This window comes from Castor canadensis, chromosome 2 (assembly GCF_047511655.1).
Source record: "Castor canadensis chromosome 2, mCasCan1.hap1v2, whole genome shotgun sequence".
NCBI classification, from domain to species: domain Eukaryota; kingdom Metazoa; phylum Chordata; class Mammalia; order Rodentia; family Castoridae; genus Castor; species Castor canadensis.
The window spans coordinates 164888778-164905664 of record NC_133387.1 but is presented as its reverse complement, the minus strand read 5'-3'; the positions used below and the strand labels follow the sequence as shown (position 1 = coordinate 164905664).

Sequence of the window (16887 nt, the reverse complement as noted above, 5' to 3'; positions counted from 1 at the left end):
CTGATGGCATGTATGTTAGTTAGAGTGTGCAGTTGTAAAGTAGGGCATACATTAAGGAGGGAAGAAGGATGGAGTTTGGGTTTTCCATGAAAGGATGCAAGCAGAGAGAGCAGCTCATAACTCAGCATTCAGGAGAGTGTTAAGGACACAGATTTAGAAGTTAGACTGCTGTTCAGAGGCTGCCAATCTTTGGGGAGATCTTGCTTATGAATTGCATTCCCAAGGGCCATTTGTAAAGATTTTGATGGAATGGTTCTGAGGCATGGCTCTCAAATCCACATTTTAAAAGCCCCTAAAGTAAATCCAATGCTAAGAAATACTGTTCGTATGATGCTTGAGATGTGGAAGACCATGCATCTCTCACTGCAATCCTTCCACTGGGCTGACATGGGGAGCCAAGAGCAGACTGGGGTAGAAAGTAGGTCACCTCCTGGGTTACATCACAGAGGTCAGAAACAGGCATTTCAAGTCAGAGGGGGTCTGCCATGGGTAGAGACTGGGTGTTAGGAGGGGGAGGTCTGGGGGAATGGGGCTTGAGGAGCTGAAGACTGCAAATGCTAAACATGGTGTAGTGCCTAAGGGTATACAGAAGAGAACCCTCTTATCCCTATGCCCACTCCTCACATCCCCTGGAGTTACCTGGGGGAAAGTGTGGTGGTTAGGATAACTTAATGCCAGAAAGGAAGGAGAACATGGAAGGGGAGTATGTGTTAGGTATAGTTTAATGGCAGAAGCAATTAGGGCACAACCTACATGTATTGGTGGGGTAGACTTAAGGAGCTGCTGGTTAATGCAAGCTTTTTTTTTCTAGTTGAAGAAAATCCAGCTTAGAGATCCAATTGACTATGCATACTTATTCTGAAGAAACAGCCATTAGCAAAAGAAAATGGAGATTCTATCCTCAGGACTCCAGAAGCTGCGTAGGTGGACTGTAGGAGAAGCTGCTCTGAGGGCACTGAAACTCTGCCTGAGGAAAAAATCAGAACCCAGATGTTGCCTGAACTGGAGTGTTTTGCCATGTTTGTTTTCAGTGACAAGATTCCTATGAGTTGTTCCTGTGCTTGATAGTTAACTCAAAATGTAACTCATTTGTGTCACTGCAATTTCATAGATAAAGTATGAGAAATCTGCTTTTCTCTCTGCAGCATCCCCACCCTTTGGCATTGTGTGCACTGCTGTTCCTCTTCCCTCCCAGGTCCAGTAATCCAGGCGTTTATATGCCCCATTAAACACATCACACTCTCTGCAGTGCCAATGCAATCAGGTCCAGAATCTTCCTTCTGTGCACCCTAAGGACAGAGGGACAGGGCCTCTAGCTCATGGCCCAGAGGAAGCAAAGTGGGCTGGCAAAGTGTTTCAGGAGAGTGAGTGACTTCCTCAAGAGAACTGAGCTGTAGCCAGCAAGCTGAGCCTGGCTGGGCCCCTGCTGCACAAAGGCCTGGAAGACTTCCAGGTACCAGGACTCCAGATGAGTCTTCAAATAAAACTAATGAATACTTGGAGTAAGCTGCTTCTTCAATAGCACAGGATTCTTATCTCCAAAGTTATGGATCAGAGTTGGAGACTTGTTCTTTAACTTGTATTCCCATTTTTTCTCAAATTCAGAACAGAGATATAGAAAGTTGAAAACAAGCTGGTGTCCATCTTATTCTGAGGAACAGACAGTGCAGTAGTTCATCTGTGCTAGAGTCCGACTGACTGGGTGTCAGTTCTCCTGATCCTGGCCCCGATTTCTTCTCTGCATCTTGCTAACTTGTCAGACCTTACAGCTGCCTGGGGCCAAGGAAAGTAGGTGATATAACTACCACTGAGTTAGGCTTTGCCTAATTGACCTGTGTCTGCTGCTCTGTGACAGGAAGGTTGACCAGTGTGATAAGGAAAAAGCACTTCACACTAATGCTGACTACTGATTTATCTTCAATGACCACCTATTCACTATGTCATTTCTTACTCTTTCAGACCATTTTCTGTTTCAACCCACTCAATGTCTCCATAATATTGCATTTTTTTGTATTCTTTGAAACTTGTTTTTATTCCACTCTTCTTTGTTCCTTATATGTAGATGTGGAAATTTATGAAAGGTACGTGTGAGAGAAGCATGTTGCGTTTGGACCACAGCAGAAGAAAGAGGGCTCTCAAAAACTGACACAGAACTTGTGAGGGTAAGCACAAATGCACATTTTGGAATGGTGGGTGTGTTTGGGAAGTATGAACACACAGATTGCAAATGTGAAGGTTGGGCTCTGAAGTAGATGATTAGGACAGGGGAGGATTTGGTGCAGGACTGGGGCACACTATTGGTTGCTAAGGGATTCTGTGCAGAAGATCAGTCACTGGTGTCCGCAATGGGTGGTCAGGTGTGAAGGGTTGGACTGGAGTAGTATCCAAGCACTTAAACACTGGACTCTATTCACAGCTCATGTATTTATAAGCAAGTGTTATGTGACATAGCTGCCTAACCTCTCAATTTCCTCATGTGTAAAATTGGGATAAATATAGTTCTTACTTCATAGGCTCATTAAGTAGGACAAAATATGTAAAACAGTCTAGTGGCCCTGTGCATAGTAAGTGGATTATGGCTATGATTAGCTGTAATTACGGGGCACTGAGGACCAGGAAAGAACATTTGTGGTCAGCAGGAAGGGCAGGCCAACTGGACACTTTCACTCTGATCTTATGCTACATCTATTGTCACTCAGCCCCAGCATCAGAGAATTAGGCTGTGAGGACCACAGAAGGCATCTTATCCTAAAGGCTTTCACTGATGAAAAGGCTAAGGCCCACTGAGATTGACTTTACCAAACCTACTCAGCCAGTGAGCAGGAGTGCCTGAACTCAAAAGACTCTCTGAGAAAGACCCAGTCTGTCACATTTCAGTCTCTTAGGCTGAACTTCTGGCTTCACCAACCCAACTTTCAATCTACACATACTAGTGAATTTTCCCTGACTAGCTACCATGTGTGGTTCTCCATGTTGAATCCTAAGGGGTCAAGCCACACATAGTCCCTATGTTCATGAAGCTTCTAGGGGAAAGGGGAAGAAAGACTTTAATCAAATAAAGTAATTTAAAAGCAAAATTGCAACTAGAAGTTCAAGTCTGTAGAAATGACGCATCTACCTGTTATACCACTGCTATATCCTTATCACTTAGAACAACACCTTGTTTATGACAGGTACTAAGTGCATGTTGGCTTTTTGAAGGGTAGCTAACACACTGCATGGGAGCAGTGGTCAGAAGCAAGATGTGAGAGGTTACAGTGGGGGACTGACCTACCCAAGAGGTCAGGGGTGGATCCTTCAGGGCTGAATGCCAAAAGGTAGGGGGACTCTGCAATGGGTGGTCAAGTATGAAGGATTGGACTGAAGTAGGTGGACCCTGATCAGGTGAAGTGAATAGGGTGAATTAAAGAGCTTGGAGGGTGCTGTACTTAAAGGGCAAAGGAGATTTTAGAGGAGAGGAAATATGTCCTGCTGAGCAATAATTCTGTCAGGTACATGAATGGAAACAGTATCAGGATGGTTATGGGAAGGACTCACAGAACCTACTGTGTCTACAACTGCTTTCAGTTAGTCATATTGGCTTGATGAACAGTAGCCTATTGATAACTTAAAATGACATTCTTATGTCAGCAGGTCAGGAAAGCACCATTCCAGTTTCTTAAACTGAGGCTTGCAGTCTTGGATGATGTCATAGCCACACATGGAAACCAATTTAGGGATGCCCTTATTTAATTTTCTTACCATTTTTTTTCAGGCAGGTTTTAATATAAATGAGGAAAGGATCAACAAGTTTAAGTAACAATGTATGTCTGAATTGGGAAGTGAATCTATTTGTTATGAACTGAATTGTGTCCCTCCAAGTTTCTTATGTTCAACTTCTAAGCAAATTGAAATTTTGACTTACATGCCTTTAGTTTCTAATTTTCATTTTTTTTTCTTGTTGGGCAGTACTGAGTTTGAACTCAAGGCCTCAAGCATCTAGGCAGATGCTCTACCACTTGAACTATACCCCTAGTTTGTTTCACTTAGTGTTTTGTGCTTTTGCCCCCAGCTGGCCTCAGACTAGGATACTTCTACTTGTCCCTCTTATCATAGGAGAATGTCAATAAGCCTGGCTTTTTTTCTGAGATAGGATCTTGCTAACTTTTTTTCCTGGGCTGGTTTTGAACCTCAGTCCTCTTTATCTCTGCCTCTTGAGTAGCTGGGATTACAAGTGTGAACCACCACCCAGTCCTCACAAGATTTGAGATCATACCACAATTAAACTGTCCCAATATTCTATCTTCTTTATGGACTTCACATTCAAGTTGATTCAGAATTTGGTGTGATTGTATTTAGAGACAGACCTTCTAGTTGCAATTTTTCTTTTAAGTTATTTTGTTTGATTAAAGTTTTTCTTCTTCTTTAGCATATCAGCTTCATTAACATTTAAGGTTAAATGTCATTGTAAAGGTGGGGCCCTGATTCAATACAATTAGTGTTCTTATAATAAGAGACACCAGAGTGCTCTCTCTCTCCCTTTATATTTTCTTTCCTCTCTCTCTCTTTTTCACTGCCCCCACCTTCAAACTCAGAGGAAAGGCTATCTGGGAACCTAATAGCCCTCTACAAACCAGGAAGCAGAGCCTTACCAAAACAGAATTGGCTGGAGCCTGAACCTTGGACTTCCAGCCTCCATAACTGTAAGAAAACAGAGAACTGTGGTATAAGCTGCCTCATCTGTGGTGTTTTTTGGCAGCTGGAGAAGACTGACATAGTTCTAAATATAATGGATATTGCTATCTGGCATGACACACCTCTTTCCTTAGTTGATATCAGAGAGGGACAAGAACTCAAGTCATCTGGCTGTCAGTCCTAAGCCCTTCTTTTGACCATATTCCATGCTTCTAGTAACCTCATTAACCCAAGGAGTAAGTGGAGGTCAGGATTAGGACCTTATCAAGTCTATGGGATGAGCATTCATGGTCCTCAAAGTATGGAAGCTATGTCTGTGATTGTGCTAGATCCAGAGCTATACAAAGTGATTGTTGAAAATTCAAATGTTAGCACTTTTCATGATACTGAAATTGCTGTTTTAGGAAATAGGGTAGTGAGTCTTTCCCACTGAGACACTGGGATATTGAAGTATGCGTGAGTATGTGGATGGATGCATCTCTCTCTCTCTCTCTCTTTGCTTATTCTCTGGTCAAATAGTCCAGCACCTGCTGAAGGGTACAACTCTGAGTCTCATCTGGTGCCCATCTATTAGTTTTTTGTACTTCAGTTTATCCCAGATCTTTGGTCTTCCTTTAACTTATCTATAAAATAGGTTAATAATCTATTTTACACAATACTTATATGATGGCTAGAAACCAGTAAACCTGTAGTAAATAGTAGATATTACCATTATGAATAATGACCCAAAGTACTTCTATTTTAAAATAAAGTTTTCAGAACTAAGTCAGTATACCTCCTTGCCTTGGGATAAGGGGATAAAACATTCATACTAGGATGACTTCCCAGAGATACTCTAATAATCCATTTGGTCAGCAGGTTTAGTTCCTCTTGGTGTTGCTGTGTGCAAACAAGCAAGAGTTAACTATTTTGGAGGCTAAATCCCATTCCCTTGTGATCTACAATGACATTCCATAAGTGTGTGTGTATGTGTGTGTGTGTGTGCATGCGTGTGTGTGCACACGTGTGCATGTGTGTGTGTGTGTGTGTGTGTGTAAGCCATCATGTTCTACATGCTTGCTATCCAAACTGTGCAAACCAATCCCCTGGAATTCTATCCACTACGGAGAGTTCATCAGGGAGGGGAGCAGGCAAGCTTATCTTTGAAGTAAGCTTAAATACAAAAGCATAGGCATTCAGGCAGGCAGAGGACAGAAGGAACATGCTGTACCCACCTGCCACTGCTGATGAGGGGCTTATTTCTAAGACACACACAGCACAATGCACACACAATGCAGAGAGAAAACAAAAGACATAGATCACACATTTCAGATGGTTGGTGGACAAAGTTTAGTTCATGTCAAAGCTGAAAGCTTGTTCAGGTCTGAGGTTCACATGGAAAACTATGTCACTCTTCATCCTACTCATCAGATCTTCCCTCTCACCAAACCTCAGCAAATAAACACACACACATACACACACACATAAAATATCACAATAAGCTTGTCCGGCCCTGGCATGATATGTTACACAAGAATATGAACAGCAGTGGGATGATGCAATGAAGGAGAAGGGCTTCCAAAGAAGCCAGCCACGGCTCCTGACACCTCTCCATCCATGTGGCAGAAACAGACCTTCAGAGAAGGGTCTCATTCTGCAGTTTCACATAGAGTAGGCATCTGGTGGGGACTCAGACCTCTGCTCCATTCATCTCAGTGAATGAGATGACGGCATGTCAATCAACATGAGAATCTTGATGGTAGCAGCTAGCTTGGTTTAGCACTATAAATATAACTTAGGAATCACAGACTTACTACAGAAGTTATCTTATTTTTAAATAGTATCCCCACAAACCTAAAGGTTTGGCCCTACAAACCATTAGATTACACTGCAATTGAACCATCCATGGTTCTAGCTTCTCTATGGATTCCACATTCAAGTTGATTTAGAATTTGATTTACTCCTTTAGAAAGTGGCCAACATTGCCTTTCAAAAACCAGAAGAATCAGTTATCTTGTAAACATCACTATATCGCATGCCAGGGAAATGACAGGGAGAGTATTTATCATCTAGGGTGGTGAGTTGAGCATATGAGTGGACATAGGCCAAGCAGAGCATGACTTCCCCCCTTGTGAGGTCCTCAAGCTCCCCCATGGGGCTGGGCCCACTGCATCCAGGCTTCCTGCACTCACCATACAGTGTGATGCTGGCATTGGTGTTCCCAAGCTTGTTTGAGGCCACACAAGTATAGTTCCCATAGTCTTTCTCTGAGACATTGAAGAAAGTCAGAGTGGATATGTGGCCTTTGTTCTCAATCCTCACTCCATCCAGGCCAGTGGCTAACCTGCAATAAGAGAAGGCACTGCCAGTCTGGGCTTACATTGAATGAAAGCAGCAGACACTGAGATAATGCAAAGATTAATTATAAATTAATTCTACAAAGAGTTTTTTTTTCCTCCCAAACCCTTTTCTCTAACTAGCCCAGACCCTCCAACTCACACCCTAAGTACCATAGTTCCCAGGAGGAAGAAAAAGGAAAGGATAGTCATGCTCAAAATACAAAATTTCCTGGGTTCTAGTCATCAGAATATCATGGATACAACTAATTACAGATTCTCAAACAAGTTCAATTTATTTTGTCCATGTCTCAGCTTCCTCTATTTTTTTTTGCTTCTGGTACCAAGGGAAACTCTGTTACAAATGGGGCTATACCACATTTTTGGTCTGCTTTATCTGTCTCCTGTCCTTTATCACACATGCCCACGTGGGGAATGACCCATCATATCTGTCTCAGAACCACCCTAATCCCTCTGAGGTACCTGGTCTCTTCCTTGAACCACTGAAAATCAGCCATGGGGACCGCAGACGCTTCACAGCTCAAGATGCCCTTCTGACCAACAGAAACGCCAGTGTTCTTGGCTTTTGAGATATAGGGAGGGTCTGTGGAACACAACACACAAACAAAAAGTCACCAAGGGTGATTCCACAAAGGACATGAAAGGCTCATCCAATTTGCTACATGTCTGTGACACTCTCCTTCCCAAGAAAGAACTTCTTGCTTGAAGATATTATATTTACTCCAGAAACTTCAGGCCTCCACACCCATTCTAAGTTAGCAGCTGCCCTCCTTCACTGAAGGCTCTGGCAGTCCCAATAGGACTCCAGAGACAAATGGCAATGCAGAGAAAGATGGGGCAAAACAATCTGGTGAGACATTTTCCTGCTGGCAGCCACTTGAGTATGGGCTTTCAGAAAATAGCTTTGCCATTGCCAGCTTGTTGCCTTAATCCCTGTCCCCTCAGTTCCCCAGGAACTCCCTGACAGCAGATCAACTCACAATTGACAGTGATTTTTACTTTCCGCACATCAGGTGCAGCAACGTCATTCAAGGCGCTGCATTCATACTCCCCGGACTGGTCGCGTTTGATGTCAGAGATTTCCAGGTATTCATCCTCACTCACAAAGCCCTGGCCTTCTGCAAAGAAAGAGAGAGACAGAAAACAATAAAGAACCTGTTAAACAGGCTTAGAATCATATTCATGTCTAGAGAGTGTAGAAGAACAGGAAAAGCCATAATAGTGGTGTTTGAATATCAACCCAAAGATATAGGGTACTGTGAAGAAAGAAATTCTCTGTTTGAGTCTTGGATCAATGTTATTTTCAGGCAAGTCAGTTTAACTGTTTTAGGACATTTGGTAGAAAGGAAAACCAATATTTTTCTTTAGTGATTATTATGAGGATTAATTTAAAAAGTATGTTGTAAATACCCCAGTACTTTAATAAACTTTAATATTTTAAAGAGAGTTGTCACAACCAATAATATAATAAAATATGTGGAATAACTAGGTTATGTTTATTTTCATTATGTAGAAATGACTTTATATATAAAATACAAATTACTGCTGGGTGCCAGTGGCTCACGCCTATAATTCTAGCTCCTCAGGAGGCAGAGATCAAGAGGATCACAGTCTGAAGGCAGCCCAGGCAGACAGTTCTGTGAGACTCTATCTCAAAAAAAATCCACCACAAAAAAGGGCTGGTGGAGTGGCTCAAGTTGTAAGCCCTGAGTTCAAACCTCAGTAGTGCAAATAAATAAACAAATAAATAAAAATTACTAACTAGTTGTAGAACAAATAGAAGGATATTTTACACTTTAAGACAGCTCAATTGAGCCTTTCCACTATAAGATAGATATAGATAGGTAGGTAGGTAGTTAGATATGTAGATACATACATAGATAGATAGATAGATAGATAGATAGATAGATAGATTACAGGCATAGTGATCCACGCCTGTAATGCCAACTACTCAGTAGGCAGAAACAGGAGAATCACAGTCCAAGGCAGGTCCTAGCAAAAGTGATAGAGTGCTTGTAAAAGCCCTTAGTTCAATCCCTAGTACTGGGGAAAACAACAAGACCCTTCATGTTGTACATGATAATAAATATAATTTTTATTTGTCAATTTAAAAATAAACACTTTAAATCTATGGTGGAGTAGAGAATGACTGATGAGTCACTTCATGGAGGTACAATAGATGCTCAATAAATATTTGCCAAAATAAAATAAGCCTTAAACAATGGATCTGTGGTTACTAGAACAGCCTCACAGATTTCTTTCTTTTCCTTTTTTTTTTTTTGATTCTTCAAGTCATTTATTATTATTTTTTCCAAGCTGCTTTTTTATTAGTTTTTTAAATTCATTTATTCATATGTGCATACATTGTTGGGGCCATTTCTCCTCCACACCCCCTCCCCCGCGCCCCCACCCACCTCGTTTCCAGGCAGAACCTCTTCTGCCCTCTTCTCCAATTTTGTTGAAGAGAAAACATAAGCAATAATAAGAAAGACATAGCGTTTTTGATAGTTTGACATAAGGATAGCTTTACAGAGAGATTCCTAGCATTGCTTCCATGCACAAGTGTATTACAACCTGAATTGATTCATCTCTACCAGACCTCTTCACTACTTCCCGGTCACCTTCCCATAGTGACCTTTGCCGTTTTAAGGTTACTATATTAACTCCTCTACAGGCCTCACAGATTTCATACCTGACTTTGTGGGGCATTCTAGGGCTTCACTTTCAAGCACTTAACAAAATTTGTAATTCATGATCCAAAATACCTGAGGGCTATAAAATTTGTTTTGGATTCTACTACCATTACATGCTATTTCAGTACTCTGACCTCTATCCACCTTACCCTGTATCCCATTGCTTGTGGTTCAGTGCAAAGAGAACAGACCCTCTGTCTCCTAACACATATCATCTGAGCTCTGTTTAAACACCTGCCTCCTGTGAAAACACAGCCAAAATGAAGGCTAAGAAGAAGGCAAAGTCATTTTCCTTTCTCGTAGACCTGCTACCTGATTCCTTTTGCCCTGGTATTTGATCCAGACTATTTTTCAGGGCAATAATGACCCATTATAATTTTCACTATCATCTATAGAGACATATTCTTATCCAACGGTGCTTGCTAACCAATCTAGGATCCACCCTAGGTGTGGAGCAGGAAGGTGGAATGTCTGTGGGGAGTGTTGGTGGGTGGGAGGTGGAATTTAGTTTCTTTGGTGCCCTAACTGACCCAAGTCTAAGCTTTGGGGAACTCCAGACACTTGCTCTGCCCATATTTCTAAATCATTTGCTTCTCGGTACTTGCTGCCTTCCCCACCCTTACTCATGTCCACCTGGAGTGTAAGTTAGTCTCTGGATGCTGACTACCAAAGCCATGCCTAGAAGATGTGAGACCCCAAGAAAATACTTCTCCAAGTGCCCGCACCTATGTAGGCAATTTGAGACACCTCAAATAAGCATCCTTCTAGTAGCTCAATCCCATGAAATTCCATGGGAGAAATATTAAGTTGACCAACATTGGGGAATCTGGCTGTACCATGTGGCACAGGTGGAGGAGCCTCCTGCAGGGGAGAGACAGCATTTGTGTGGGCAGCTCCTGGTCTTGCCCTCAGTGCTTCTCCTGAATGGCACTGCAGTGAGACTGCTCCCAGGATACACTCCCATTTGCTGTTAGGGCAGTGCTGCTGGTCAAAGCCCTGCCCTCTACCCAAAAAGACATTCAATTACCCAGTCTTCTGTGTATTCTAACTCCTCAACACCTTCTCATCCCCCCAACCCTGTTTTTTTTCCTCTTAGACTTACAGAACCTCACAATTAAAAGGGATTCTGAGATTATTGAGTTTGGAAAGTTCAGCAAAGATAAAACTCAGTTCCCCTAAGGCTAACCAATGCAAGCATTTTAAAGGCTGAAAACACCAATGAAATCACACATACCAAAATGAATCGACAGTCTCATCTCGTGTTTTCTACAGTGAATGGCAGGATGGGAAGTTTGCCTTCCTCCTATGAGTCCTTTATTCTTTCAAGAAGCACTGCAGCATATTAGCCACAGTAATTACATCACACAACACTGAACCAAACAAATGAGCTGCCTGCAGTGGGCCTGCAGGACCCTCTGGCAGGGACTCAGCTTTCCTCCCTTGGGGAGAGCAAGAAAGACCCAACTCATGCTATGCTGGCCAGATGGCATAAGAGCCCCTGATCAGACATTGTTCATAAATGCCAATTGACTCAGAAGTGTTGACCTGCACACAGGGAAGAGCTGGCTTCCAACAAGGTAGAGGGCATGTACACTTGTATGAACAGGACACTTCCTGGACCCTTCATGGGGAATTGTCAGACAACATAGCCATCCTCTGGAATGTGGGAATTTATTTTCACTCTCTGCAATGCTGTTTTTATGGGATGGCTATGTGACAGCAAAAAAGGAAGAAAGGAAAAGTACATTTCATGTAAAATGGGGATCATTATGATAATACTACCTCATTAAGTGAGAAAACAAATTTTGTCAAGTTTGTACAATAGAGTAAGTGCTTCTTAGATTTTAATTTGTATATAAATTCCTCAGGAGCTTTTCAAAGAATGATTTGGTTGGTCTGGAGTAGGGTCTGGGATTCTGCATTTCTAATAAGTGCCATGGTGTTGCTGTGCTGCTGGTCAACCACACTCGAGACATAAAACTATCAGGCACCATGGAGTGCTGTTCATTGGCTCCTTCTCACTCCTACACTCATGATTATATAGATTTACACTACAGTTTGGATCTTAAATGTTTCCCAAGGGCCCATGGATTAGAGTCATGGTTCCCCAGCTTGGCACTATTGGGAAGTGGTAGAAACTTAAAGAGGTAGGACCTGGTGGGAGGTCTTCAGGTTATAGGGGGTGTGTCTTTGAAATGGATAGTGGAACTCTGACTCCTTCCTCTCACTGTATTTCCTGACTACAAGATGAATTTGCTCTGCCACATGCTCTATGTGTGCTGCCTCAGGATGGGTGCCAAAGTAACAGGGACAGCAATCATGAACTGAAACCTCTAAAACTGTGAGCCAAAATAAACCATTTCCCTTCTTTTCATATGTTGATTATCTTAGAAATTTGCCATCGGAGTGTGAAATTGAATTATACAGTCCACGAAGTGGTCAGTTGGTAAAGAAAATACATGAAGTGGTCCTCATGCTGAGATTGTGGACCCTGCATTTCAAAAACAAAAGACACTGTCTTAAAACCTAGAGCTCAGAGGATACACTGAGGCTGAGAACAAAGGACCTTGAATTTCTATGATGTGACTACACATGTAGACATGTGTTTTACGTGTCTCCACAAATGTGGGCATCTTGGTTGACAAATAGGAAGAGGCCCAGCAAAGATGATTTAGATGCTCTTAACTACTTGGAATGAGGGGTAAGATTTTTAAAAGCATAACCAATCCAGGTTGCCAAATGCTAGGAGACCTAGGAAACAGCAGGGTTGAGTGCTTTCCTTGCCATCTCTGGTTTAGTTTGCAATGTAAAATTCTGATTCCATGATGCAGAGAATAGGGCAGAAGGCAACAAATATTTTAATCCTCTTTGCAAGGTGCCAGGAAGCCATAATGCTGACTGAGTAGTTATAGGGAGATAAATGAGGCAGGAAGCAACATTTGAGGGAAACATAGGAGAGGAAAAGAGGAGGAGGAGGAAGAGGAGGAAAAAGGATGTGCTGGAATGAGGGAGGAAAGAAAGACAGAGCTGGGACATGCAAGATGACTTGGGAGCCACAGGAAGATTTTAGGGACATATTGAAAAGGGTTTTAAGACTACGGTACTGTTTTTAACAAACTATATGAAAGCAGAAAGTCCATGTCTGGCAGGAGTTTTTCTTCATGGTGTGATGTCCCATAATAAGCCAATATGAGCCTTCCCCATAAAACATGGTTAGAAGCAACAGAAAGCAAATTTTGAGTCTGTGGCAGAAATATCTTTAAAGATGGGTTATTTCCTTCCAAGGAAGGAGAGCTTAAAGAAGATAAGTTTAATTCATTATACCACTGAGATTAAAATCTGCAAGGATACAAATGGGGCTATTTATCAGGGGATGTGAGTGATCGCCCTCTCAAACACAAGACACATGCCTGGGGAACAAGTGGACAAGCCTCCTGGCTCAGCCCCGAAAGAGTGTTCCTTGTGGAGATGCACATGCTGTCATAAATGACAGAATGCAAAGAACATACAACATCCACACAGGGGTCTGTTCTGTTTTAGGAATGGAGATGCGGACACAGAAACTGAGTGAGGAGCAGAAGTCTCCCTGACTGGCTAGCTCTCCTTAAGGTCACCAGCAGTCATGTTTCCCAACCTATTAGGAGCCAGAAGTTGTGTTGGAAACTTGAGGAGGGTGAAGAGATGACATTGACCTGTCAGCAATCTCGAGTCCAGAACGAAGCACTTTGTATTTTCCTATATGGTAGAAAGATTTATCATAGTGGAAGTAATCTAAGCATTTGGGGATGAAGAGATCAAACAGGAAATCCAGAGAAAAACCCAGAGGCTCTCTGATCTGCTTCTCACTCAACTTCTGTGAGGCCAGCCTGCTGCATCTGGGCCATCGTTCTTACACCTGATGGACTTTCTGTTTCCTCAGCTGATTTCTTAGAGGCACAGAGTTAGAGGAATGATGGTCAAAGGCTTGCACCTTCTTCTTATTGGGATTATCATCCCTGACAGAATATCTTCTGTTCTCTCTGAAAATCCCTGGGGAAAATTTTAGAAGGTGTTCCGTCCCTTTACTGGACTGTTCATATCATTGAAACCATCATCCACATCTCGAGGAAAACTCAGCCTGGCTCTTCCTTTAGAAATGATTAAAAGTCATCCCCTAGGTGTTCCCTTCCCTGCTCTCCCTCTAAATGTGCCATGTACAGGTGAGGTTCTAACTATGGAAACTGTTCTGTGAGGTTAAATGCTAGCACCTGTCACAGCTTTTGCCATGAGACCTGTCAGAAGGGGACTTGCAGAGGAAAATGCCCAGGGGTGAGTAGTTCAGGAGTGAGCAGTGGGAGATAAGAGCAGGGAGGAGGGCTGAGGATGTCAAGAGACCTGGCAGGAAGGAAAGGTACTGGGGTGGTGCACTCAAAGGAGGAAAAGGCAGAAGAGTAAGTTAGAGGAGTAAATGAGAGATCATAGGAGTAAATGAAGAAGCCAGGGAGAGAGAGGGTGGGCACTGCACTGGTGCATGGGGCTCAAAGGAGAGAGTTTCTGGATAAAAAAGAAAGTCTCCCCGATGCTCAGTAGGAGGGGCTCCTCTAGGCAATCCATACCAATCCTGCATTTGGAAAGCTGGAATTGCATGTGCATACTTTTGACCTGTCGGGCTACAACTAGGCTTTTTGATCCATCTTGGAAAACAGACTTTTGCCCATTCACCAAAGGAAGAAATTCAAGCTATCAAAAAACAAATTTTTTTTTCCTATAAACAATATGCTTTTTTGGCTGACATGTTGTGTATTAGCTGAAAGTCTGGCAATGGACATCTAGAGAGATAAAGCCTCAGGTAGGATGCATCTGAAGCTCTCACCTACCCCAGCTTCTTGACTGTGAGGTGAGTAGGGTGAGGCAGAGACTGTCAGAAGCTTTTGTGGGGAAATGTGCCGAAATCCTGCCACTCATTCATCCTTCTTGCTCTCCAGGATTTGGGCCAATAAAACATCATCACAAAAATGAGCCATGAACAGATGAGAACTCCCACTCTGTTGCTGTCAAGCTGCAATACAAGCTGGGCTGGATATCCAAGGCTGGCAGGGGGTCTTGCCCTTCTCCTGTGACTTGAAGACAGGTAGGCTTATACGGTGGGAATTGTGAATTGGCTCAAAAGCTGGACCTCAGAGTGAGAACTGAATGGAAGGCAGAGTCCAGGCTAAGGAGGACCCAAGACCCAGGCAAAGGAGGGTCAGATGACAGCTCTAGATGACAGCTTTGTCCCTACTTGGTTAGGGCCAGTGGATGCCTGAGCCATTACCTTACCAAGTACTTTAGTTGCCCACACTTTGTGAGAAGACAGGAGCAAACAGGGTGGAGGGAAGCTGTCTTCTAGAAATCCAAGGGCTGGGAATAGGGTCTTTCCCTGTGTCCTAGAGATCTCCTAGCATTTTTCTCAATCACATACCTCCTGACTCAAGAGGCCCCATTCTGAAGGAGAGAAACATTGGACACATGAGTGAGTTCGAAACTGGAGTCAAGTCTTAGCATTTGGGATATAGTTTGGCTCATATGACATGAGTCTTGTATGGTTTGCTCTTCATTCCATATGACAGTTATTATCCCATTGTCTAAATTGCAGACCTCCTGAGTAGGACTGATATTTTCACTTCTTTGAACTCCTCACAGTGTCTAGAATGGGCTAAACATACAGCACATGGTCACGTTATACCTGATGGCTAGAGATCTGGAACCAGAATCCCTTCCCCTTCTCCCTCATTTCATCCTCCTTTTTCCTGACAGTCTCCTCTCTACACGATCAGTCTTCTCCAACTCCTTAGCTTTCTTTAGAACACTGCTGGCAATAAACACTCCTGTCCCCATCCCCATACCTCTTTAATTAGACCAAGAAGTGTGGACTGCAGTACAGCCTTGCCTGCTCCCAGTTTCAGATCCATTGTTCCCTTCACTGCATCAGAGTTAATGAAAAGTGTGATAAACACCTGATTTCATTCTCTCTTAATTAATACAAGCAATTGAATTGTGCTCAAGTCATTTTGGTTTGGAGACTGAGCCCCTGGGTGAACAGCTTATTTGCTGATAGTGACAAAAGTGCTTTGCCTTGGTTTCAGACAACCTTTTTCAGGCTGTGGCCACCAGGAACTTCCCCAAGGGAGGTGTGGCCTGTCCCATCAAGGCAACCGTGATGGCTGCCCTCCCTGAGGCTGACAGTAAGTTGGCTGATGACAAGATCAATGTGTTCCTGTGAAAGTTAGTTGAGCTCCAGGTGGGGAAGAGCACATCAATATTACTTCCTGGAGCTAGGGCACAGAGAAAGTCCTTAGTGGTTGGGAGCTCTGAAGTTCTGTCCCCAGCTTATGACTGGGGAAATGGAGAATGATACAAGAAGAGAAATAGTCAAGAGACTCATCCAGGATGGCTGTCCAGAAAGACAGAGGGGAGAGAAAGTAAAGGATCTGTCTGATGAGCAGCAGGAGAAGAAAAAGTCCAGGAATCTTCCACAATCAGGTCTAAGAAGAAGTGTCTAGAATATGAATTTCCATTCCAGTGGCCTCTGAGACTCATCCAATGAGTATTTTAAAGGAAAACTCTTGTGCCTGGGCTTACATACTGATTGGCTTGGTCTGTTGTGGGCCCAGGTGACTCTGTTGGACAACCAGAGATGGGAACCCAGTGTTCATAGGGTGAAGCCTCCAACTGCTTTCACTTTTCAAGTACTAGTCCCACTCTGGGCTCCCAGGTCTCCTCTTCTGAGAAGCCACTCAGAGCCTAGTAGAGAAAAAAGCTGTGCATGTCTGATAGTGAGCTCAGACCTGTTCACTGTGCTAAACACGGGGTCATGAAGTCAGCATCAGAAGTTTTATTGTAGGTATGGCTGGAAAGGGGACCTTGCTGTGGGGTGAGGTGCTGACAACTGTGTCCAACAGTGTCTACTGTCTTTTTTTAGTCCCCAGTGGCTATTGAGCCCCAGATAGTCCTGAAAAAGTGCAGGGACAAGAGTAGCTTCTTTCCAGAGCACAGTGAAGTATGTTTTGCTGGGTTCTGCGTATGTTCTCTTTCCTGAATTGAGTTCATTATGCATACTAAGTATTGGGATGGAAGGTGTTTAGACTCAAAGTCATACTGCTGACCCATTGGGAGTGGCCCCAAGTGAGTGATAACCAAGACAGCCCGGTATCAGTGAGGATGTG

General features: G+C 43.1%; 1 protein-coding gene across 7 annotated transcripts in view; it reads right to left on the bottom strand.

The window, feature by feature from the left end:
• Positions 1-16887, bottom strand: part of Opcml (opioid binding protein/cell adhesion molecule like) — a 1098377-nt gene that overhangs the window by 13280 nt on the left and 1068210 nt on the right. For 6 of the 7 annotated variants that reach the window (XM_074066316.1, XM_074066318.1, XM_074066320.1 and 3 more), the window contains 4 exons: positions 7991-8128; positions 7473-7593; positions 6846-6997; positions 5889-5915 (listed from right to left, as the gene is read on the bottom strand). In XM_074066316.1, coding sequence (XP_073922417.1) covers positions 5889-5915; positions 6846-6997; positions 7473-7593; positions 7991-8128 — 438 coding nt within the window. The remainder of the gene's footprint in view (positions 1-5888; positions 5916-6845; positions 6998-7472; positions 7594-7990; positions 8129-16887) is intronic. The other variant, XM_074066317.1, reaches the window with a different exon arrangement.